Source organism: Morone saxatilis, unplaced genomic scaffold (genome assembly GCF_004916995.1).
Source record: "Morone saxatilis isolate NCDOM2014 unplaced genomic scaffold, NCSU_SB_2.0 Contig15, whole genome shotgun sequence".
NCBI lineage: Eukaryota > Metazoa > Chordata > Actinopteri > Moronidae > Morone > Morone saxatilis.
The window spans coordinates 16,490,242-16,513,982 of NW_023339707.1; the positions used below are offsets into that span (position 1 = coordinate 16,490,242).

At 40.9% G+C, this 23,741-nt stretch overlaps 1 protein-coding gene across 1 annotated transcript; it reads left to right on the forward strand.

The window, feature by feature from the left end:
* On the forward strand, positions 1-23,523 carry dnah12 (dynein, axonemal, heavy chain 12). The gene is made up of 73 exons (XM_035657503.1): positions 1-225; positions 369-456; positions 551-577; positions 677-869; positions 956-1,019; positions 1,105-1,263; positions 1,369-1,564; positions 1,970-2,158; positions 2,272-2,425; positions 2,512-2,603; positions 2,710-2,888; positions 2,974-3,109; positions 3,216-3,341; positions 3,418-3,552; positions 3,966-4,159; positions 4,243-4,486; positions 4,597-4,782; positions 4,887-5,087; positions 5,230-5,424; positions 5,520-5,641; positions 5,730-5,865; positions 5,974-6,120; positions 6,260-6,379; positions 6,824-6,980; positions 7,084-7,256; positions 7,357-7,509; positions 7,597-7,836; positions 8,172-8,417; positions 8,553-8,672; positions 8,784-8,893; positions 9,025-9,208; positions 9,346-9,486; positions 9,567-9,650; positions 9,922-10,110; positions 10,226-10,345; positions 10,533-10,721; positions 10,799-10,950; positions 11,156-11,294; positions 11,460-11,626; positions 11,767-12,022; positions 12,160-12,456; positions 12,706-12,884; positions 13,101-13,293; positions 13,443-13,604; positions 13,706-13,900; positions 14,166-14,299; positions 14,386-14,548; positions 14,659-14,739; positions 14,845-15,021; positions 15,131-15,262; positions 15,396-15,485; positions 15,571-15,711; positions 15,812-16,053; positions 16,152-16,299; positions 16,399-16,544; positions 16,709-16,923; positions 17,010-17,202; positions 17,293-17,485; positions 17,597-17,769; positions 18,316-18,456; positions 18,591-18,749; positions 18,867-19,162; positions 19,253-19,506; positions 19,623-19,763; positions 19,868-20,005; positions 20,084-20,317; positions 20,421-20,609; positions 21,200-21,303; positions 21,397-21,601; positions 21,721-21,858; positions 21,958-22,049; positions 22,135-22,202; positions 22,385-23,523. Exons 1-73 carry the CDS (start codon positions 20-22, stop codon positions 22,579-22,581), a joined length of 11,919 nt encoding a protein of 3,972 aa, XP_035513396.1. The 5' UTR covers positions 1-19; the 3' UTR covers positions 22,582-23,523.
* Positions 23,524-23,741: the final 218 nt, after the last annotated feature.

Sequence of the window (23,741 nt, forward strand, 5' to 3'; positions counted from 1 at the left end):
TGGCTTGCTGTTTACAGGAATGGCCACCGCTCCCGAAGTTTTCGAAGCCTCGGCGGCGAAGGGCATGTCAAAGTTTCCAGTCCTGCCCCCGATTGAAGACATGCGGGATGAGGTTGGACAGGCAGCTGCAGTGAAGGAGGATATGGCGACGAAGATAGCTGTTGACAAGAAACTGCTGAGGCACAGGAGGAGTAAAGTGCAACAAGAGCGATTCCATATGATAATGTATGTTTTCACTTCGGCTGTTCACTTTTGTCAGTGCCTCAGTGATAGCCTCAACTAAAGGAGGATGATCTAATGTAAATCATTAATGATTATATCATTATATTGGTGTGCAATGTGACAGTATGTTGACTGAATTGTTACAGGGTGTCTAGAGCGATGAAGGCTCACAGACAGAGCAGCGAGAGCGAAGCAGTGCCCAGCCAGCCACTAGAGCCACAGTTTCCATCTACTGTATGCCAGTTACCTACCTCTGCAGACATTTAAAATATACATTTATATTAAAACAGTCCACAATATAATGTGTATTCTAATCATTGCTTTACAGATGCTGAGTGATAGCCGGAAGCGATTGGTAAGTTGTCTTTTCACTATTAAATTTGACCTGTAAAGAGACCTACCCTATGTATATTTTTGTCATGCCTCTCCTATTTTATGCTGGTCCCATTTGAAGATGGACTACATGTTCCTGAAGAAGCGGTGCATGGAGAGCTGCCCATTTGTTCCAGTCCAGCAACGTTTGTTGGACTCCATTGTTGCCCGAGTCCCGCCTAAACTTAAAGAGAGCCCTGAGACAAAAAAACTACTACAGGAGCTCTGCAAAGAAGTCAGCGATGACTACAACAGTGTCCTGGTCAAGCACACAGGTATTGCCAGTTATTTGTTTATGTATGTATGTATATGCTTGCAGACTGCATGTAGTATGTCATTATTCCATATTCCCTCCCTCTAGTGGACACAGACTTAAAGAATCCAGACAAAGAAGGGGTTATCGCAGGAAAAGCCACCCAGCCAAAGTGAGTGTCTAATGTACACAAATGATGCACAATAACCTAATAGTAGTTGTCTATTTTTAATGCACTTTTTTTGCATTTTTTGCAGAATTCTTGATTTCTCTCAACCTTGGCATGATAGATTTATCAGAAGCCGCAAGATGATAAAAACAAACTTGCACATTCTTCATCCGGTAATGCAAACTGTCTTGGATATTGGCTACCAAATGTTTTCTCCACTGGTCCTGGTTGATTTTTCAGGGTGCAGGTATGGAAAGACTGAATGCAAAATGACACAGCTACAATAAGCCCATAACTATGATATCATAATAAAAGTTCTTTTTAAATTTAATTTTGTCTTCTGCTGGTTCAGTGCTTCAGGACCCGTGGACTGTAAAAGCCTACAGAACAAAATGGCTGTGGAGTGTAAGAGGACCGAAGATCGGATCATGAATACCTGGTTCCCCAAAATCATCCACTTATTAACAAGTAAAGATACGCTGAATGGTGTTAAAGAGGAGAAACTGGACTCCTTCTACGACTGTGCGTCCACCCTCATCTCCAATCAGGTGAGATAATGCTGATTTGATTTTGGGCTTGGATTTGACTGGAGAAAAGTCAACATGAGCAATTTAAAGTTACGGTTATTTCACTAAATATTGAAATCAAAAACTGCACTTGAATATAGTATTCATTATGTTGTACTGTCCTACGTTGTATTTTTAGCAACCCAGTTGTTGGAAACATGAAACATAAAAGTCCACTTATAGACACCTTGACAACTGAAACTTGTCAAGGTTTGTGTTTTTTAATGCTGCATGTGTAGTAAATGGAATTGGTCAAGGAATTTTGTAAGCAATAATCTCATGACTTTATGAAAATACATGTTACTAATCAGCTAATGTGCTTCTGTGACATGTAATTCCCCCGATTACAAATGTACTCACTATCATTTTTCTTTTGTAAAATCCCAGTTGAAATCCCTCCTTCAGACAAGTGTAGAGGAGTTTGTCAGTCTGTTTGATCCAAGCAATCGCCATCTCTTGCCAGTCTTTCGTATGGCCTTGACATTTGATGATGAAAAGATGGAAATTTATCCCACCTTACAAGATCTGGAAGCTGCTGTTTTTGAGATTCTTAATGCCATCACAAATACACTGCAGGTGAGGTTATGTACGTGCGATAGCCATTTGAAGGAAATGTTTTCTTTCTGGGGTATTTTTAATGTAAAAATGTATTTTGAGCAAGTTTTGATATCTCTGACATTGATCCACAGAGAGTACAGACGGTCCAGTCGTGGCTGACACAAGACACATCTTCGTTTGTGGATGCCAAGGTGGCTGATCACATACTTTCTTGGGCTCGTGTCACTTTGCAGACCGCCGTGTGCAAAAGTTTAGAGGAACCTTACGAGCATTTTCAGAACTATGGTGAGCTTCCATATTCCAATAATTTCCTATTATCACCCCACTGATTTTATTTCCATTTATTAATGACTTTTTTTTGTATTTTGCAGTTGACAACTATGACTGGCTAGTCAATGGAACTGCACAGGCTCAAGTGGAGAAGTTCATGGCAGAGGATCACTCTTTTGATGAGTGCACTAAGGTAATAAAACAAAGAGTTTGATTCATGCTGTATATGTTATAGACCTACTGCCTTGTTACCAGTTTTTCTGATAACTGTCAATGTGTAATCTTGCTGCTTTTTAAAGCAAGTGGAGGAGTTTCATGTTCTGTCAAAGGAGATTGTCAACCTCCCAGCAAAAGCCCACTTCACAATGGTCCATCTGGACTGTGAAGAGCTAAAACAGGGGCTAGCCAACAAAGCCAACAACTATGCTGAAATACTTTTGAGGAAACTGGTCACCAGCCATCGTGAGCAAACTCTACAGTGAGTCACTTCTTCTTTAACAAAACTGTCTCTCTGTGTCTAAAATGCTCAGATTTCTCACAATACTTTTTGTGTCTGTTCAAAGGATCTGCTCTGAATTTGAAGCCATCAGACAGAACGCTCTGAAAATACCAGAGAACACAGATGACATGTCTCAGATTATTGATTACATTAATTTGACTAAGACAAAGGGTATTGCAGAGCTTCATGAAAAAATAAAGGTGAATATAATTGGTTCTCCCTGTTGTATCTTACACTAAAACATATTAATTCCAGTAATCTTAAAATCAATTCTAACATAATTTACTGCCACATTGTGTTCTACAGGAAGTTTACTGTAGACTGATTTACCTCCTGGAGGTCCACATCATTGAGCCAGGGGATATGGAGCTTAATTCGACCGTCTTCCTCTGGCCACTTAAAATCCTCGATGTCTTTGATCTCAGTGATGAGGTAATGCTTTTGTGTCTGTATATCATGGTTGTTTTTTAAGGATGACCTGACTCTGGATAACTATGTCATTTTACAGGTGATGCAGAAGGCCAAGCAGAAAGGGCAGCAGGAGCTGATTGCTAAAAGAGAAAGATTAATGATACAGCTGGAAAAGTTGGGACGCAGGATAGAGGAGTTCCCGCATTGCTCTGAGCTGGATATGATGCAGCAGGTACAGTGTCATTAGCACTTTCAGATAACCTTGAAGAAATAGTTCCGATATTTTATATTTGCCTTCTTACTGAGAGTAATATGAGAAGATCAATACCACTCTCGTATTTGTACAATATGAAGCTACATCCAGCAGACAGTTAACTTAGCTTAGCATAAAGAGTGGAACAGCTAGCCTTGCAAAATCTGCCTTCCAGCATCTCTATACTCCTCGATGTCACTGCCCCTGGCCAATAAATAGTACATTTTATAGTCATGTTAAAATATGTCTACAATTTCCTTGTCAGTGTCGGTACAATTTAAGTAGTGATCTGAATTTTACAAAATCCTCTTCAAGCCTAATTTTAGTGTGGATTTCTAGCAGTACTATTACATCAAAAGGAAAATGATTGTCTTGTCATCACTTTTCGGCAGTATGTAACAGATGTCAAAACAGTTCAGAAACTTCTCCAGGAGGCTGAGGAGATGATCGTCTCCATTAACAAAGAAGAGGCTTTTTACAAATGGGATACAACATTTTACCCAGAAGTTGAGGTTATCAAAGACCGCATTGAGCCATATCAGAAGCTGTTTGGACATGTGCTGAAGTGGCAGCTCACAGAGAACAGGTGGGATTTCAGTTTGATAAGTGTTTTAAAATGTTTGCATTAAAACACTTCCCCTGATAACAATTTATCTTCCTAATGAATAGATGGATGGACGGTTCCTTCCAGCAGCTAGATGGCGAGCGCATGGAAGTAAAAGTGGATGAGTTCTTTAGGGAGATGTTCAAGATGCTGAAGTTTTTCCAACAGAAACAGAATAAGGCTGATCAAGAGATGGAGAAGGTTGCTGGGAATACTCGGCAACGGCCTAGTGAGGATGACCCAAAGAAGCAGGAAAGCCCCACAGTGCTTTTGTGCTCTACTGTAATGGAGCAGATCAAAAAGTTCAAGGTACAGTATGTAAACGTCATTTCAAAGGGGCTCATTAATGACGTCGTTTAGTACATAAAGTCTTGTTTGTTGACGCTAAACCATTATGTTCAATGTGTTTGTGTCAACAGAACCATATCCCTGTAGTGTCCATCTTGTGTAATCCAGGCATCAGAGCTCGTCACTGGGGCCAAATGTCAGAGATAGTGGGGTATGACCTCACTCCTGACTCTGGTACTACACTACGCAAAGTCCTCAAACAAGACCTTGCTCCTTATCTGGAAGAGTTTGAGTCTATCAGCGCTGCTGCTAGTAAAGTGAGAACTGCTGAAATTTTGTGCTTGTCTGTACAGCGATCAATAAAAACCTTAATATTAAATTGATGCTGAATGCTATACGCCCTTACTATGTGTCTCCACAGGAGTTTTCCCTGGAGAAGGCTATGCAGACCATGGTGCATATTTGGGATGCTATTTCTTTCCACCATCAACCTTACAGAGAGACCGGAGTGTCCATCCTGACCGCCTTGGATGAGATTCAGACAATGCTAGATGACCAGATTGTGAAGACTCAGACTATGAGGGGCTCGCCATTCATCAAACCCTTTGAAAATGAGATCAAGGTTAGCTTAAAATGTTCCAAGTTTATTCAGCTTTTATAGTGATAATAGTGAGAATATATATTTTTTTGCAAGGGAGTTGTACCAGGTGAGAGTTATTCTAACTCTGCTTGCAGAGATTTAACTGTTTGCTCTGTGCCCTCAGGTGTGGGAGGAGCGACTGCTTCGTATCCAGGAAACAATTGATGAATGGCTGAAGGTGCAGGCCCAGTGGCTTTATCTTGAGCCCATCTTTTCTTCTCAAGACATCATGCAGCAGATTCCGGAAGAGGGACGGCTTTTCCAAACTGTTGACAAGAACTGGAAAGAAATCATGAGGCACTGCATTAAGGACCCTAAGGTAGTCATCAAAAAAAGCTTATGCTGAATACATTATTCTGACAAAAAGAAAATCTGAAAGCTGAACTGTGTGTGTCTGATGATTTGTAATCGTAGATCCTTCCAGCAACCTCGCTGCCTGGTTTGCTAGAGAAACTGCAAGGTTCTAACAACCTCCTGGATAGCATCATGAAAGGACTGAATGCCTATCTGGAGAAGAAGCGTCTCTTTTTTCCACGGTAAACAAAACAATTTTGCAGTATTTCTTTTGTGCAGTTCTTTGTTATTATTGCAGATTGTGATACTTGCCACCAATGCCGCTGCCAGGTTCTTCTTCCTGTCCAATGATGAAATGCTGGAGATTCTGTCAGAGACAAAGGACCCACTGCGAGTGCAGCCCCATCTAAAGAAGTGCTTTGAGGGTATTTCCAAACTGGACTTCCTACCCAATCTGGATATCCAGGTAAGGAAGTCGACACAAATTGTTGTTGTTGCATGACATCCTGGTTGATGAACTTTTATTAATTAATTAATTCATTCATTTTATAAATTGCATACTGCTCTTGACTAGGCCATGTATAGTAGTGAAGGGGAGCGTGTCCAGCTAATCCAGCTCATCTCTATAGCTGAAGCCAAAGGAGCTGTGGAGAAGTGGCTGGTGCAGGTGGAGGATTTGATGCTTCGCAGTGTCAGAGATGTAGTAGCTCGGTCCAGAGTGGTGAGATTACTGTTTCACATACCTTATATAATAGACACTACTGTGATTTGTTAACACTAATACCATCATTTTTGTGTATGGATCACATTCTGTGGTTCCTCTTATGTGTGTGAACATAAATATGAGGTTGTACTGACAGGCCTACGCTGAGACTGCACGGAGCCAGTGGGTCAAGGAGTGGCCTGGGCAGGTGGTGCTCTGCACCTCACAGATTTTCTGGACCTTGGAAGTTCATGAAGCCATCAAAGCAGGGGCTGATGTAAGTTTTTACATATTTTCTTTTTGTAGACGATTTCATTTTCTTCTTCTTTTTTAGTTTTAAAATACTATTAATTACAGTTTAATGAATGGAACTGATGTTTAGTGTTTTTCTGAATATAAAAAGTTCAAGTTATGAAGATTTAATTTAGTAAGATTTAGTTAAAATGAATTAAGATAATGCTGTACATGTACAAACCAGTAGTGATAGACTTAGATTAGTGATTAATAGGTCTGCCGATTAATTGGGCTTCAGACACATCTACAGGCGGCCTTGCCAATGTGGCTGCTGGGGAACGATGTTAGTGCCCCCCTTAGTGAGTTTTGGGAAGGTGATGAAAAAGTTGATTTTGAGCTTTATACTATACTTCTGATCATCATGACATATTAACAGTATCACCGTGTGAAAAGGCTAGAATAGTAATTGGGCTTTTGTTCTCTGTAGGGTTTAAAGAACTACTATCAGCAGCTCCAGAATCAGCTGAAAGACATTGTGGAGCTGGTTAGAGGGAAACTCCCCAAACAAACACGAACCACTCTGGGAGCCCTGGTCACAATTGATGTCCATGCCAGGGATGTGGTCATGGATCTTATTGAGAAAGGTACCTAATGGCACAGAATGCAGAGTGGACTGTAACAGCACGACATATACTGTTTGAAAACAGTACCAAGAAAAAATGCTTTAAGAATAAAATGTGTTACCAGGTGTTTCAAATGAAACCGACTTCCAGTGGCTAGCCCAGCTTCGTTACTACTGGACCAATGACAATGTTCGTGTTCGCATAATCAACTGTGATGTGAAGTATGCCTATGAGTACCTGGGGAACTCACCACGCCTGGTTATCACTCCACTGACTGACAGATGCTACAGAACCCTGGTAAAATATCTGACTAATAGCCATCTTCCTGAATACATTTTTTATTGGAATTATGCTGATTGATCAGATATTTTAAACCTAACCTGTCCTTCTGTTTAAGATTGGGGCTTTCTTCCTGAATTTGGGTGGTGCGCCTGAGGGTCCAGCTGGAACAGGAAAGACAGAAACCACCAAAGATCTTGCCAAAGCTCTAGCTGTGCAGTGCGTGGTCTTTAACTGTTCTGATGGACTCGATTACCTCGCTATGGGCAAAGTAACATCCGCAGGATATTTCTATTCTAATGCCATAGTATTATGCAAAAACGTTTTTTAACATGTGTTGTGGTGCAATCTCTCATAGTTTTTTAAAGGTCTGGCTTCATCTGGTGCATGGGCATGCTTTGATGAGTTCAACCGTATTGAGCTGGAGGTGCTGTCTGTAGTGGCCCAGCAGGTTCTCTGCATCCAGAGGGCCATCGAGCTGAAGTTAGAGTACTTTGACTTTGAAGGGACCATGCTCAAACTCAACCCCAACTGCTTTGTGTCCATCACAATGAACCCTGGCTACGCAGGACGCTCAGAACTCCCAGACAACCTTAAGGTCTTTAATTAGCAAACAAATATTTTATCAGGGATTGTGGGTTGGCATTGTCAGATATGACTAATTTGGCTGTTACTACTTCTACGCTTCAGACCCATCAAATCATTCTATTTAGCTTGCTGACAATGCACTGATGGAGCTTTTACACCCCTTCAGTATAATGTAACATCTTTGGATGAATTCAATAGATTCCATTTCATATTTTATATAACAATCTCAAGATACTTTTCATATAGAGCAAGTCTAGACCATACTCTCTATAAGTGTGTGTGTGTGACTGTCCAACATGGCAGGAACACGTTAACAACCCTTATTTTTTTCATTTTTCTGTGCAGGTGTTGTTCAGAACAGTGGCTATGATGGTTCCCAACTACGCCCTGATAGCAGAGATCTCTCTATATTCATACGGCTTCCTCAATGCCAAACCACTGTCAGTAAAGATTGTGATGACATACAGGCTCTGTTCAGAGCAGCTCTCCTCCCAATTTCATTATGATTACGGCATGAGGGCTGTCAAAGCTGTACTTGTGGCTGCAGGAAACCTCAAGCTCAAGTTTCCTGATGAGAATGAGGACATACTGGTATTTGCGCTGAAATGAATGCATTTCCTAAATATTAGTCCATATTGTTTGTTTTCATTGAGAAATCCTCTAGTTTGTCAATTAGTTTTGCAGTTTTTGACCCGTTCACCTTTTTCCATGTGTTGTAACATCCAGCTCCTGAGGTCCATAAAGGATGTCAATGAGCCCAAGTTTCTCTCCCACGATATTCCGCTGTTCAATGGAATCACCAGCGATTTGTTCCCAGGCATCTCCCTCCCTGAAGCTGACTATCAGGTCAGATATTTTGCTTCCATTACGTATTCTTTTGTCCTAGATCTAATGTTACCTGTGTATTAATTAATAATCTCATGTATATTGTAACTGTTTTTTTCATATCCATGGCAGCTGTTTCTGGAGGCCGCTGAAGAGTGCTGTAAAAATCAAAATGTACAGCCAACACAGGTCTTCATTCAGAAGATGATCCAAACATATGAGATGATGATAGTCAGGCATGGGTATGTTGTATTTCAATTTCACATTTGCCATATTATGATGTCGTGTTTAGTATGTTTACAGTTATACAGTATTTTATGCGACTTGTAATATTTGAAAGATGATATTGCATGAAGATATTCTTTTTTTTCAGGTTCATGTTGGTTGGAGAGCCTTTTGCTGGGAAGACCAAAGTGCTACACGTTCTAGCTGACACACTGACTCTCATGAATCAGAAAGGGTATGGTGAGGAGGAAAAGATCATCTTCAGGACATTGAACCCAAAGTCCATCACCATGGGACAGCTCTTTGGACAGTTTGATTTAGTTTCCCATGAGGTAGACCTGGGCTTTGGATCCTCTCGTATTTATTCTGTTTCACATCTACGTATTTACAATATTAATGTAAAGCTGGGACAACAGGTGGCCCTTTATTCCTGTTAGTCTTTTAACTTTTTGTTTTTCCCTATTATTAGTGGACTGATGGGATTGTGGCCAACACATTTCGTGAGTTTGCATCAGCTGAAACACCAGACCGTAAATGGGTGGTGTTTGATGGTCCCATAGATACACTATGGATTGAGAGCATGAACACTGTGCTGGATGACAACAAAAAGGTACACAATACAAAGTAAAAATGTTTAATATTTATATTATCCTTGAGTAAGACCTTCTTTGCATTACTCTTCCTCCACAGTTGTGCCTGATGAGTGGTGAAATCATCTCGATGTCCAATCAGATGAGTCTGATTTTTGAAGCAATGGATCTATCACAGGCCTCTGTGAGTTAGATGTTTGGAGTTAAATTTTTTTTATTTATTTATTTATTTTTTTGACTATCCTATCTTTGAATGTAACCATTGCTAGTTTTTTTGAATGATTGCCTTTTTGCTTTAATGAAACTTTAATAAATGTGCTTGATAGGATGTGGAACAATTTTCCATTAGCCAGTGGGAGTTAACAATGTACCTAACTGGATTCACAGGATGTAATTGGATGTTATAAACCATCTTGTCTTTTTTTGGTTTTGTTTGGTTATTTTTCCCACTGCAGCCTGCCACAGTCAGTCGATGTGGTATGATCTACATGGAACCATCTCAGTTGGGCTGGGATCCCTTAGTGATCTCCTGGATGAACACTCTTCCTGAGGCTCTGCAGAGCCCAGACAACCAGTCCCTGCTGCTGGAGCTCTTCCACTGGCTCCTGCCGCCTACCTTCAGGATGCTGCGTAAACAGTGCAGAGTAAATAACACCCAGCCCCAGACAGAAATAGCTGTAGAACATTTATGAGTTCACGCTGTATATACTGTATAAAATACAGATTCCTTGTCATAATGGATTGTGGTGTTGTTTACAGGAAGTGGTTTCTACGAACAACAGTAACATCGTGGTGTCTTTGTGTCGACTATTTGAGATGCTGCTCACTGAACCTGTAAAGACGTCTCCTGGGGATAAAAATATTCGTACCTGGATCATGGTAAAAAGACTGAAACATTTTGAATAATATTATACCCTCATTTATTCAAAACTCTTGCTTTGGAACTGCACTTGATAAACATTTGCACCTCCATGCAAACATTTCAGTGTTTTTTATTTGCACTTTCCACTTCAGTTTAATTACAATTGTGTACACTACCTCCCCTTGTTTTTCTTTATGATTGCAGGCCTCATTTGCCTTTTCCCTGGTGTGGTCTATGGGTGGCAGCTGTGACACAGACAGCAGAGAGAGGTTTAGTAAGTTCTTCAGGGTGACTGTGTCGGGACAGACAGAAGAACATCCTATCCCTGCCGCTGTGGGAAAATGGGAGTGTCCCATGGATGAGAAAGGCTTGGTGTATGACTATTACTATGAGGTAATATGTTGTTACATCCCTCAGAGGTGTTTCATTTGTGTTTAAATTAATAAAACTTACTGTAATGTCTTGCGCAGTTTAAAGGAAAAGGCCGCTGGGTTCACTGGACTGATGCCATCAAGAATGTCAACCTGGGGGACAAAAACACCAAAGTTCAAGAGATCATTGTTCCCACCATAGACACAGTTCGCTACACCTACCTCATGGACCTCTGCATCAGCTACGGAATGTCAGTATTCAAGAGGATCACAGTGGCACCTATATATACAAATATTTAGAGCATTATTGACATAAATTATTGTTTGACTGCCATATATATTGGTTTCCATTGAGTGTTTTTTCATTTTAGTTTACCCTGGATTTATTTGCATTTCAGCTGACAAAATGTTATTTATTGATTTTTTTTGCAAAACCTTTCCTATTTCTCTGCTTAGGCCTCTCCTGTTTGTTGGTCCTACTGGCACTGGGAAGTCAGTGTATGTGAAGGAGAAGTTGATGAATAATCTGGACAAAGATCGTTATCTACCCTTCTTTATCAATTTTTCAGCTCGCACTAGTGCAAACCAAACTCAGGTCAGCATGTAAGACGTATAAATGAAAAGATGTCCTTGAAAACCTTTTGGATCGATAGGAAAATGTAATTAGATGTAATAATCAAAACAAACAAGAAATGATTGTTCTTTTATTTGTATTATTATTGTATTATTGTATTTATTTTTTATTCATTGCATCGTCCAGAATATCATCATGTCCAGGTTGGATAAGAGGAGGAAGGGAGTGTTTGGGCCTCCTATGGGAAAGAAGTGTGTCATCTTTGTAGATGACATGAACATGCCTGCACTGGAACAGTTTGGAGCACAGCCTCCTGTGGAGCTTCTTCGACAGTATATGGACCATGGAAACTGGTATGAACGATCCGCTATTACATGCCAATTTCATGTCAAAGCAAGAAAACGATAAGGAAGATGACTAAATGTACTGTATTAGAGAAACCTTAAGCACTCTTCAGTAAACAGACAGACCTTATCTTTTTATGATCTGGCAGGTATGACCTTAAAGATACCTCTAGGATCACTCTTGTTGACCTCCAGCTCATCTCAGCTATGGGACCCCCCGGTGGTGGGAGGAATGCTGTGACGTCCCGCTTCCTGCGGCACTTCAACATTTTTAGCATTAATGCCTTCAGTGATGACACCATGGTTCGCATCTTCTCCAGCGTGGTGTCCTTCTATCTCAAAAACAATGAATTCCCACCTGAATGTTTCACAGTTGGCAACCAAATAGTGTCAGCTACAATGGAAGTGAGTCACCCAAAAACAGTGATACCAAATTAACAGTTAATGAGATAGATGAATAGTTTTTCATGTGTAAAAGGCTCTTATCAATCATATCTTGTCAATGCATTTATTCTTTGCTTGTATGCTTTTAATTCCCATAGGTGTATAAGGAAGCCATGTACAACTTGCTTCCCACTCCTGCCAAGTCTCACTACACCTTCAACCTGCGGGACTTCTCGCGAGTTATCCAAGGCTGCCTGCTTCTAAAGAAGCAGTCTCTGGAGAACAAACGCACAATGATACGCTTGTTTGTCCATGAGGTCTTCCGTGTTTACTATGACCGCCTGGTGGATGACAAAGATCGAGCATGGCTCTACCAGCTGATGAACAGCATCCTCAGAGATCACTTCAAAGAGTCCTTTGACCAGGTGTTTGATCACCTTAAAGAAGGCAATAAAGTAAGTTGAGATGCAGTTATACTTGCTGAAGTGTCATGTCGTTTTCTATTATATGTGTCAGTATCTTAGTAAATGCAGGAAAGCTGCTTTGGTCCTTTTGTCACTGTGATATATGTTTTGTGGATTTTACTAGCATGTGACACATTCATTGCTGTATTTGTGCTCTACCAATATGAAATAGGTAAATACAAATTAAATAGGAAAATCTATATGTTTTAATATGTGTCATATATCTTCTTCTTTTTTTAGCTGGTTGAGGAAGACATGCGAAATCTTCTCTTTGGTGACTACATGGACCCTGACCTGGAGGACGATGAGCGCTTGTACGCTGAGGTGCCCTCAATGGAAAGCTTTGCTCAGGTTGTGGAGTCGTGTCTTGATGAATACAATCAGATGAACAAGAATCACATGAACCTTGTCATCTTCCGGTAAACAGCTCTCGTATTACAGAGTCAGTTGACTATATGCACTGCAAAAATAGTAGTCTCAAGCTATACAGTATTAAATATTAAGATCTCATAACAAATTAAACAAAATATAAGATTTGACTGAACATACAAGCAAATGGCTTGAGCTTTTTTGAAGTAAGTTGATGAATATATATTTGTGTAACTCTATCCTTGCATGGAAACTTGATTATGAAGCTATGTCCTGGAGCACCTGTCCCGTATTAGCCGTGTGTTGAAGCAGCCAGGAGGCAATGCCCTGCTAGTGGGAGTGGGAGGCAGTGGACGCCAGTCCATCACCCGTCTGGCCACATCCATGGCCCACATGACCATGTTCCAGCCTGAGATCTCAAAGAGCTATGGCATGACTGAGTGGAGAGATGACCTCAAGGTCAGCTTTATGATTTAGGATAGACTTCTTTGTCCAGTCAACTTGGTGTGTTACCTTTTGATCTCTGCCTGTGATTCTTTTGCATTTTCAAACAGATGTGGAAGATTTTAAAAACACCCCAGTCTCCCTGCTTTTTTCTTATACTTTAGATGCTGCTGAAAAATGCTGGAGTGAAAGGTCAGAAGACTGTGTTCTTACTAACTGATGCTCAGATAAAAGATGAGGCTTTTCTAGAAGACGTGGACAGTGTCCTGAACACCGGGGAGGTACCTAATCTGTTTGCCATAGACGAGAAGCAAGAGATCATGGAGGTAGGTTGTCACATAATGTATGTATACCCTTATAGAGCAAAGTATACCTTGTATAAAGGTCATCTTCAAATGTTGCTCTTAATTCATCTCTCTTTCTCCAGACAGTACGTCCCATTGCCCAGGCCGGTAATAAGAATTTGGAACTGAGTCCTTTGACTCTTTTTGCTTTCTTTGTGGCACGCTGTAAAGAGAACCTGCACATTGTTGTGGCCTTCAGTCCTATTGGAGATGCCTTCCGAAATCGCCTGCGACAATTTCCATCTCTTATCAATTGCTGTACCATTGACTGGTTTCAGGTACTGTATTGGCATTAGGATTAGCGTGATTGCTTGTAGTTGTATTTTATATTTTATCTTTAGCAAAATATACTACTATACATATATATACTACTGATAGACACAGAAAATGCTAAATACTATCTATGTAGTCAGTCAGTTAGTTATGTGTGCTCCCTGGGCCAGAGATAACATAGATAACATTCTTGGTGTCAGTAGTCTGCCTTTGCATGCATCTTGTCTTTCTTCCTATCCCCACTATCCTTTATTCTCTCTGTCCTGACAGCCATGGCCAGAGGAGGCTCTTGAGAGAGTAGCCAACTCCTTCCTGGAGTCACTAGATATGAGTGAAAATGAGAGGCAGGAGGTCATACCCATCTGCAAAACATTCCATACCTCTGCCAAAGAGCTCTCACAGAGGTATGACATGGGATTATTTATAGCTTATATGTTCAAAGGTAAAGTATGTTTATAAACCCTTTATTGCACTGTTGTTTTCATTGCAGATTCCTCTCTGAGCTAGGTCGCCATAATTATGTGACACCCACATCCTACCTGGAGCTGATTGCAGCTTTCCGTCTGCTACTCACTCAGAGAAGAGACACTGTTATGAAAGCAAAACAGAGGTATACTAATGGTCTGGATAAACTTGCGTTTGCTGAATCTCAGGTATATACAGCACTTTTTAGCAGAATAGTTTTTTGTGTTTGTTTTTAAATTACAAAATGTTCAGCGTACCTTTTAATAATTAACAATTAATTAACAACTTTTCTCTGCAGGTTGGTGAGATGAAGAAGGAACTTGTAGACCTGCAGCCCAAACTAGAACAGGCAAAAATAGACAACACCAAAATGATGAAGGTGAATGAATTTTACGTCTTCAGTCACCCTCAACATCGACCTAGATCGCGTATACCAGTGTGTTAAAATATATTGAATGTAATTGTTTTATGTGATGACTTTCAGGTGATTGAAGTGGAGTCTGTAGAGGTGGAAGCCAAAAGTAAAATTGTGCGTGTTGATGAGGAGGCAGCAACTATAAAAGCCAACGAGGCTCAGGCTCTAAAGAATGAGTGTGAAAGTGACTTAGCTGAGGCCATCCCTGCCCTGGAGGCTGCTCTGTCAGCCTTAGACACGTTGAAGGTGAACATCCTTCAACTGCACTGCTTCTGCTTCCTTGTATCAAAGTTCAGCCACTCAGACCATCACAGTATAGGCAGTTGAGTAAGTTGAGCTGCCTGTTTCATTTCAGCCCTCTGATGTCACAATTGTGAAGTCGATGAAAAATCCTCCTTCAGGGGTAAAGCTGGTGATGTCAGCTGTGTGTGTGATGAAGGATATAAAGCCGGATAAGATAGCTGACCCAGCTGGAACTGGAAAAAAGGTTAGACTGAAGATAAAAATATCTACTCATTTTTAGACCCTAAAAACACTGCCAAAGCTCATAATAACAAAAAACTTAACATTGCAACTTGTAGTAATGTCACGATGAGTAAAATGTTTTCTTTATTGTCTAGGTTTTTGACTATTGGGGTCCAAGCAAGAAACTACTGGGTGATATGAACTTTTTACGAGATCTTAGAGAATATGACAAGGACAATATTCCTGTGAGTGTCACCGTGTACATTCTTCATTTATTACTTAATACTTTTGTATTTTGCTGTGACTAACTCCTCTATTTCTTCTTTGCAGGTCCCAGTGATGCAAAAAATCCGTAGTGAGTACATGACTAATCCTGACTTTGACCCCAGTATAGTGGCAAAGGCCTCCTCTGCAGCAGAGGGCCTGTGCAAGTGGATTCAAGCGATGGAGGTCTATGACAGGGTGGCCAAGGTGCAGTGTTTCTGGCTTTGCATAGACGTTTTTTTCTATTGGCTTGTCCTGATAATACACTCACACTTATTCTTTGATCTCAACCACTCTTTGGTTTTAGGTTGTGGCCCCTAAGAAGGCCAATCTCGCAGAGGCGCAGGAGTCCCTGGCTACTACCATGGCCCTGCTGGACCAGAAGAGAGGTGAGCTAAAGGAGGTTGAGGACCGTTTGGCTGCCCTTCAGAAAACCTTTGAGGAGAAGACAGAGGAGAAGGCACAGCTAGAGATCCAGGTGGATTTGTGTGCCAGGAAGTTGGAGAGGGCTGAGAAACTCATTGGTGGTCTGGGCGGAGAAAAGACCAGGTCTGGATGATGCATACTGTATATATTCTATTGTTTATTATTTTCTTCCAAAAACATAACTACAGTACACCACTGACTGAATTACTGTCTGTCTTAAGATGGTCTAAGGCAGCAGATGACCTGCAGAACACGTATGACAACCTGACTGGGGATGTTCTCATCTCCGCTGGTGTCATCGCCTACCTGGGGGCCTTCACTGCTGGCTTCAGACAGGAATGCACCAAGTCATGGACCAAACTCTGCCAAGTACAGTCCTCCAATGCTTTATTTAGACACAATTCTTTTTACATTCACACATATTTAATTGCTCATTGTCTTTCTTCTCACCTACCTTAATATCTGTAGTCTAAGAAAATTCCATCATCAGATGACTTCTCTCTCAGTAAGACCCTGGGAGATCCCATTAAGATCAGGGCTTGGAACATTGCAGGCCTTCCCAGTGACTCTTTCTCTATCGACAATGGTGTCATTGTCAGTAATTCACGTAGATGGTGAGTCTGTATTGCTGTAATGTTTTGAAGTTTAATTAATCACTACCTGACTGAAACATTTGTTAAAAAAAAGATAGATTTGTTTGAATGTGAAAAAACTGGGCAGAAAAGGTGTGTACTTCAACCTAAGATTCATTTCATACTTAATGTTTGGATTCTTGTAGGCCCCTGATGATTGACCCTCAGGGTCAGGCCAACAAGTGGGTGAAGAATTCAGAGAAAGACAGCAACCTGAGTGTAATCAAGCTAACAGACGGGGACTACATGAGGACTCTAGAAAACTGTATTCAATTTGGAACACCCTTGCTGCTGGAAAATGTAGGAGAGGAGCTGGACCCCTCACTGGAACCACTGCTGCTTAAACAAACCTTCAAACAAGGTGCTGTGAATGTGAGATGGCTGCCAAGGGGAACAACTGGGATTTTGAATTTAAAACAAAAACTGTTTATTTTTTGTTTCACCTAGGTGGTGTGGATTGCATCAGGCTTGGGGAGAGTGTGATTGAGTATTCCTACGATTTCCGTTTCTACATCACCACTAAGCTGAGGAACCCACATTACCTACCAGAACTAGCCACCAAGGTGTCCCTGCTCAATTTCATGATCACCCCAGAAGGCTTGGAGGACCAGCTGTTGGGGATTGTGGTAGCCAAGGAGAGGTAGCGCTCATAAAATGGTCATGCTGGTATACCACTGTTTACTTGTCATCGCTTCTTTAGAGCATTGTTTCTGATTTATCTGCTCTACAGGCCAGAACTGGAAGAGGAGAGAAATGCACTAATCCTGCAGTCAGCTGCTAATAAGAGGCAACTTAAGGAAATTGAGGACAAGATCCTGGAGACACTGCAGTCCTCTGAGGGAAATATCTTGGAGGATGAGAGTGCCATACAGATTCTAGACTCCGCAAAGATCATGTCCAATGAGATTAACAAGAAACAGCAGGTGTGGACAATGCACAAATACATGCTTTATAGAGAAAATGAGACCTGGATTGTGTTCATGACTAGTCTGATATTTGGTAATCTGACTTCCTACTGTTTATACATTTCCCAGATCGCAGAGAAGACAGAGATCAAGATAGCAGAGTCTAGAGAGGGTTACAGAGCCATTGCCAAGCACTCCTCCATCCTGTTCTTCAGCATTGCTGATTTGACAAACATAGACCCTATGTACCAGTACTCTCTCAGCTGGTTTGTCAACCTCTACATAAACTCTATTCAAGACAGGTGAGCTATGCACACATGTGTTCTGCAGTGTCCCAAAAAAAGGTAATGCATTGAGACCAATATGCTGAGAATTTGTGACTGTACCAGCTGTTCATGTTCACTTATGTTCTCAGAATCTAATGAAATAAACCAGAAATGCTGTTAGGTTTAGAAAATATCTGTGTCATCATTCATGGTAGACATGGTGTAATTTTCTCCAAATCATCCCTAATGTGTTTTAACCATTTTCAGAAATGTCCAACCAGTAAACCACACAGAGAACACATGCAACACCATTTTATGATCAAAGACAGAGGAGGAGTTACTTGTAGATTAGCAGATGTGCCCGCAGACACAGGAATTGTGCATTTTTGTACAATAACATCACAAGTTGCAACTGTAGACATTCTGAATATGTTTCCTTGTACTCTAAGCATATTTAAGTGGGACACACTAGTGGCAGGAGACTGTGCCCTTTACTCACAACTTTTAGCATAGCATGTTTAACTTTTAGGAATTGGTCTGTGTTCATTGGAAGCTTCCTATGTCTTCTCTTTTATTAATCAGCAACAAGTCCAAGATCCTTGAGAGGAGGCTTCGATACCTGATTGATCACTTCACCTATAACCTTTACTGTAACGTCTGCCGCTCTCTGTTTGAGAGGGACAAACTTCTCTTTTCCTTCCTCCTCTGCTGCAATCTACTCCTGTAAGTGTTATTGCTACTGGGGCATATTGGTTAAATGGATTAAATGATTAGAATTGAATTACAGCTTTTAACCACATGCAGTTTTACTATAGGAGTTTTACATTGTTATATGTTCTTCTGTTTCCACTCAAAAGAGCAAAAGAGGAGATTGAATACACTGACCTCATGTTCTTGCTGACCGGAGGAGTGGGCCTGCAAAACACTATTGCTAACCCCGACCCCACCTGGCTACAGGACAAGAGCTGGGATGAAATCTGTAGAGCCAGCGATCTGCCGGGCTTACAAGGAATAAAGTAAAAAGCAACACTCAACAAAACATGCTTTTTTATTACTTGTTATTATTAGTCTTCTTTGCCATTATAAATGTATTTTGTCTAATGGAGTGAATTTAAGTGTTATTTATTCCACAGAGGGGCTTTCATCAAAAGCCCAGGAGACTTCAAGCCGATTTATGACAGCAAAGAGCCGTGCAACATTCCTCTGCCCACTCCATGGTGTGAACGACTCAATGAGCTGCAGCAGATGATCATTGTTCGCTGTCTCAGGCCAGATAAGATAGTACCAGCTGTGACTAAATATGTCACTGGCAAACTGGGGAAGAAATTTGTCCAGCCCCCTCCCTTTGACCTAAGTAAGAGCTACCTGGACTCCAACTCCACCATCCCACTCGTGTTTGTGCTGTCTCCAGGAGCTGATCCAATGGCTAGTAAGTCCCTGCAGTACCAATGACTGGCTGTCAAGGTTTTAAATAATGCTACTCCTCAAAATCATTAATAATAACAACATCCCTCCGCAGGCTTACTCAAGTTTGCCAGTGACAAGGAAATGGATGGCGCCAAGTTCCAGTCCATCTCTCTGGGGCAGGGCCAGGGACCCATCGCTGCTAAAATGATATCCACAGCCATGCAGGATGGGACATGGGTGTGTTTGCAGAACTGTCACCTGGCCGTTTCCTGGATGTCCACCCTAGAGAAAACCTGTGAGGACTTCAGTCCAGCAACATGCCACCCAGACTTCCGCCTCTGGCTCACAAGCTACCCTTCAGCCAAGGTAGAGCTCATTGCATTTCATTCGGTTTCATTTCATGTGTAAAAGTTAATGAAGCAGCAAGATACTTTTTTTTCTGATCATAGTCCTAAAGAAAAAAACATGCTTTCTGATATCAGTTTCCAGTGACCATCCTGCAGAACGGGGTGAAAATGACAAACGAGCCTCCAACAGGACTCCGACTCAACCTGTTACAGTCTTATTTGTCAGATCCTGTTTCTGACTTAGACTTCTTCAATAACTGTCCCGATAAAGAGCTGGTGAGTTAGGGAAGCTAACTCACATTTAGTATGTGGCAGGAATTTCCATTTATTTATGTAAAAGGTCAATCACATGAAGGACATTCTTTTTCTACTTCCACTAGATTTGGGAGAAGCTCCTGTATGGACTGTGCTTCTTTCATGCTCTTGTTCAGGAGAGGAAGAAGTTTGGTCCACTTGGTTGGAATATTCCCTATGGCTTCAATGAGTCCGACCTTCGTATCAGCATCAGACAGCTACAGGTATTCATTCAGAGTTTCAGTGGCTAAGTTTGTACATCACAAGACTCTAAAACGGATTACATTTATTTTCCTCTTTAGCTGTTTGTGAATGAATATGATGAAGTGCCCTTCGAGGCCATAACTTACCTGACCGGGGAGTGCAACTATGGTGGCCGTGTGACAGACGACTGGGATAGGCGACTCCTGATGACCATCTTGGCTGACTTCTACAACAAGGACATCATTGAGAAACCCCGCTACCCTTTCTCACCTAGCGGCGAATACTATGCCCCACCTAAATCTAACTATGAGGACTACATTGTATTTATCAAGGTAAAGCCACTTGAGATAACACACATAAAGAGCATAAATGTTTATTTTTATGTATATATGTAATGACTTTGAACTGAATAACAATACATTTGTTATGTTCTAGGAGCTTCCATTTAGCCAGCATCCAGAGGTGTTTGGGATGCATGAAAATGTTGACATTTCCAAAGATCTCCAGCAGACAAAGCTACTGTTCGATTCGCTGCTACTCACCCAGGGTGGAGGAGCTAAGGGAGGGGCAAGCTCTGGAAGTGACAACGCACTGTATGACATAGCGAATGACATCCTCACTAAGGTATAAAATTAATAAACTTCCTCTCCATTTAGCTATTTTTAGCCATGCTAGTGTCGAGGCTCTAGGGGTGGCGGTAAGTTTACCACTTTGGTCTACACTGAAATATCTCACAAACTATTGGATGGATTGCCATGAAACTTTGTACAGACATTCATGGTCCCCAGAGAATGATTCATAGGGATTAAGGCAATCCTTTGAATTTCCTCACCAGCAGGTTTATGCTTTCACCTGTCATGTGGAATATCTCAACATCTCCTTGATAGATTGGCACAAAATTTTCTCCAGACATTTGTACTTTGCTGAACCGTGTTCCCCTCAGTATGACTTGTAATACCTTTGGTGATCCCTTAACATTTGCAGAGTCTTAGATTACAGATATCTAGAGAGTGTTATTGTGTCTCTTAGGTGAGGCACTAAACACATTTTTCAAAGATTGGGTTTAATATTGGAAGGAAATACACATGGCACCAGTGCAGGTGTAGCTTTCCACTAAAGTGCCAGTTTTAATTTGTGTTCACTTAACCATGTTTATAATTTGCATGCGCTGCCTTGTATATTTTTTAATTAGCTGACTTGCTTATTTCCCCCAGCTTCCAGCTAATTTTGACACAGAAACAGCTCTCCTGAAGTTTCCAGTGCTCTACGAGGAGAGCATGAACACTGTTCTCGTCCAAGAGATGGAGCGCTACAACACGTACGGACAAACGGCTGAGTCCAGAATTTTAAAACATACAGCACATCATCACCTATTTCATATGACTGAACTACTGTTTTTGCTCTCTCTCAGGCTGTGTAGTACAATCCGTGTCAGTCTACAGAACCTGTTGAAGGCCATAAAGGGTTTGGTAGTGATGGATGCAGAGCTGGAGGCAGTTGCAGGCAGTTTGATTGTGGGCAAGGTCCCAGAGAAATGGGCCAAGCGTTCTTACCCTAGTCTCAAGACTTTGGGCAGCTACATTACTGACTTTCTCTCAAGGCTCAAGTTTTTACAGGTGAGACTGCTTAATAAAGATAATTTAGACGAACAGGAGAAAGGACTGTAATCATATGGGAGTTTTGTTGAGTTTGTCATTCCACTCAAAGTTTTACTTTTACTTTTGTGTGTCTGTAGAATTGGTATGACACCAGTAAACCCAACGTGTTCTGGCTGTCTGGATTCTTCTTCACCCAGGCCTTCCTAACTGGGGCTATGCAGAACTACGCCAGGAAATACCATGTCCCCATTGACATGCTTGGCTTTGATTTTGAGGTCAAAAGGCTTTCACTTTCCTTCTCCACCTCAAAGATCTTCTTGTAGCCCTAAGGGTATACTGACCTGTAGTTTTGTTTTCATGGTTTTATGTTACAGGTTCTTCCTATATATGAGTCAGGCGCATCGCCTGAGGATGGTGTTTACGTTAATGGATTGTTTCTGGATGGAGCTCGATGGGACAAAGGAAGGTAAGTGCTCAGTAATTATATACCATTATAATACTGACATGCAAAGAGCATTGATAAACCTTAACTATTGTCTGTCCCTCATAAGTGGAGTTCTTGCAGAGCAGTACCCCAAAGTCCTATTTGACTTCATGCCCATTATCTGGATAAAACCCAGTAAGTATTACCATACTTTGTACACTGACAAATGTATGACAAATAAAATGCATGTTGTGTCTATTTCAACCCCATTATTGTTAATGTTGCTGCATTTTTCTATAATTATAATTTCCTTTTCATATTCCTGACTCTTTGCTTCTGATTTTCCTCGTTTCTTTGCTTCCTTTTTTCCCATTCAGGTGATTCAAGGAAGAATACTGATCAGCCTCAGCAGCTGTTTGTCTGCCCTCTCTACAAGACCACTGAGAGGAAAGGCACCCTCTCTACCACAGGCCACTCCACCAATTTTGTCATTTCCATGATGTTGCCTACAAGCAGGCGCCCCCAATACTGGATCAAGCGTGGTGTGGCCATGCTCTGCCAGCTTGATGACTGAAGTCAGAAAACTGTTAAAGACTCAAACACCTTACTGGGACACATTAAACACTTAAGCACCTTTTCTGATTCTCTGTTCCTACACAATGCAAAATTAAACATAACATATGTTTGTGACCAACTAGGGAGTGTGTGTTTCAAAATTATGGATAGAGCATATTTGTGGATAGCTATGGAGAGGTTCATGGAATGATGCATGATAGCCTTTTCAGTTCAAATGCCCTTGTAATCCAGTCGCTATTGCAAAATACAAAGCTAGACAATTGTCTGACATAATTTACTCCAAAAATAATATAAGATGCTTAAATTCACATGGAAGTAACAAAGTGTGCATCAGAGTCACTGATTTCTCAATAAAAAAAGGACGAAAGTAAAGTAGAGTGCGATACATTGGTTTTATTATATTTAAGAAACTTTAGAAACATATTGCATGCAGCCTCTTATTTCGTTCCTGCACACAAGTACTGTACATACTATATATACATTCTGCCAAGTGTACAGCAACTCTTACTCAGTTAGCAACTTAATACTCCACTTATGCCTTTGGAGTTTTTACACCAGTTCATCATAAAAATCCCTATGTGGCATCAAGCAGAGTAACTTTAGAAAAACATTCACAGTCATATACTGCACCAGTTATGTGGCCACAAGCCAAATGTGAAGAAAAAAAAGTTCTAAAATTAAAAACAGATGGCTGGTAATAAGAACCAGGAACACTAATAACCTTAATGTTAAACTAGTGCTGGTGTAAAAGCTTGATCATCTTGCTTGTAGAATGAATCTTATCATTGTAAAGAATCTGTACATTCCTTCCAATGTGTCTTAGTTCCTCATTGTGAGGAACACCTCACTGTGACTGTCTACATACCTCACAAGCTATTAATGTGTAGGCAACCATCTGCTGCTTTGTCTTTATTATACAGACGTTGCTGTTCCCTATAAAACAAATCAGTAAAGCAACAATGTAGGTAAAATAAATCTTTTTCATGAATGATCACTGAATAAAAAGAGGAATAAACTGAACTTTACATATGCCGTATGGAAATTTATGTACACAGCAATCTCAGTATTTAAGTAACAAAGTAATAACACTGTTTGTTGCATGTGCAATCAAATGAAATCCAAACACCTAATATTTGTCTACTGTTGTAGTAAGTGTTA

What these genes read in the sequence shown, in the direction of transcription:
- dnah12 (XM_035657503.1), top strand. Translation starts at nt 20, where the DNA reads ATGGCCACCGCTCCCGAAGTTTTCGAAGCCTCGGCGGCGAAGGGCATG. An exon ending in ACTGCATTAAGGACCCTAAG is followed by an intron (nt 5,425 to 5,519) that starts GTAGTCATCAAA and finishes TTGTAATCGTAG; the next exon opens with ATCCTTCCAGCAACCTCGCT. An exon ending in CAGCCTTAGACACGTTGAAG is followed by an intron (nt 15,022 to 15,130) that starts GTGAACATCCTT and finishes GTTTCATTTCAG; the next exon opens with CCCTCTGATGTCACAATTGT.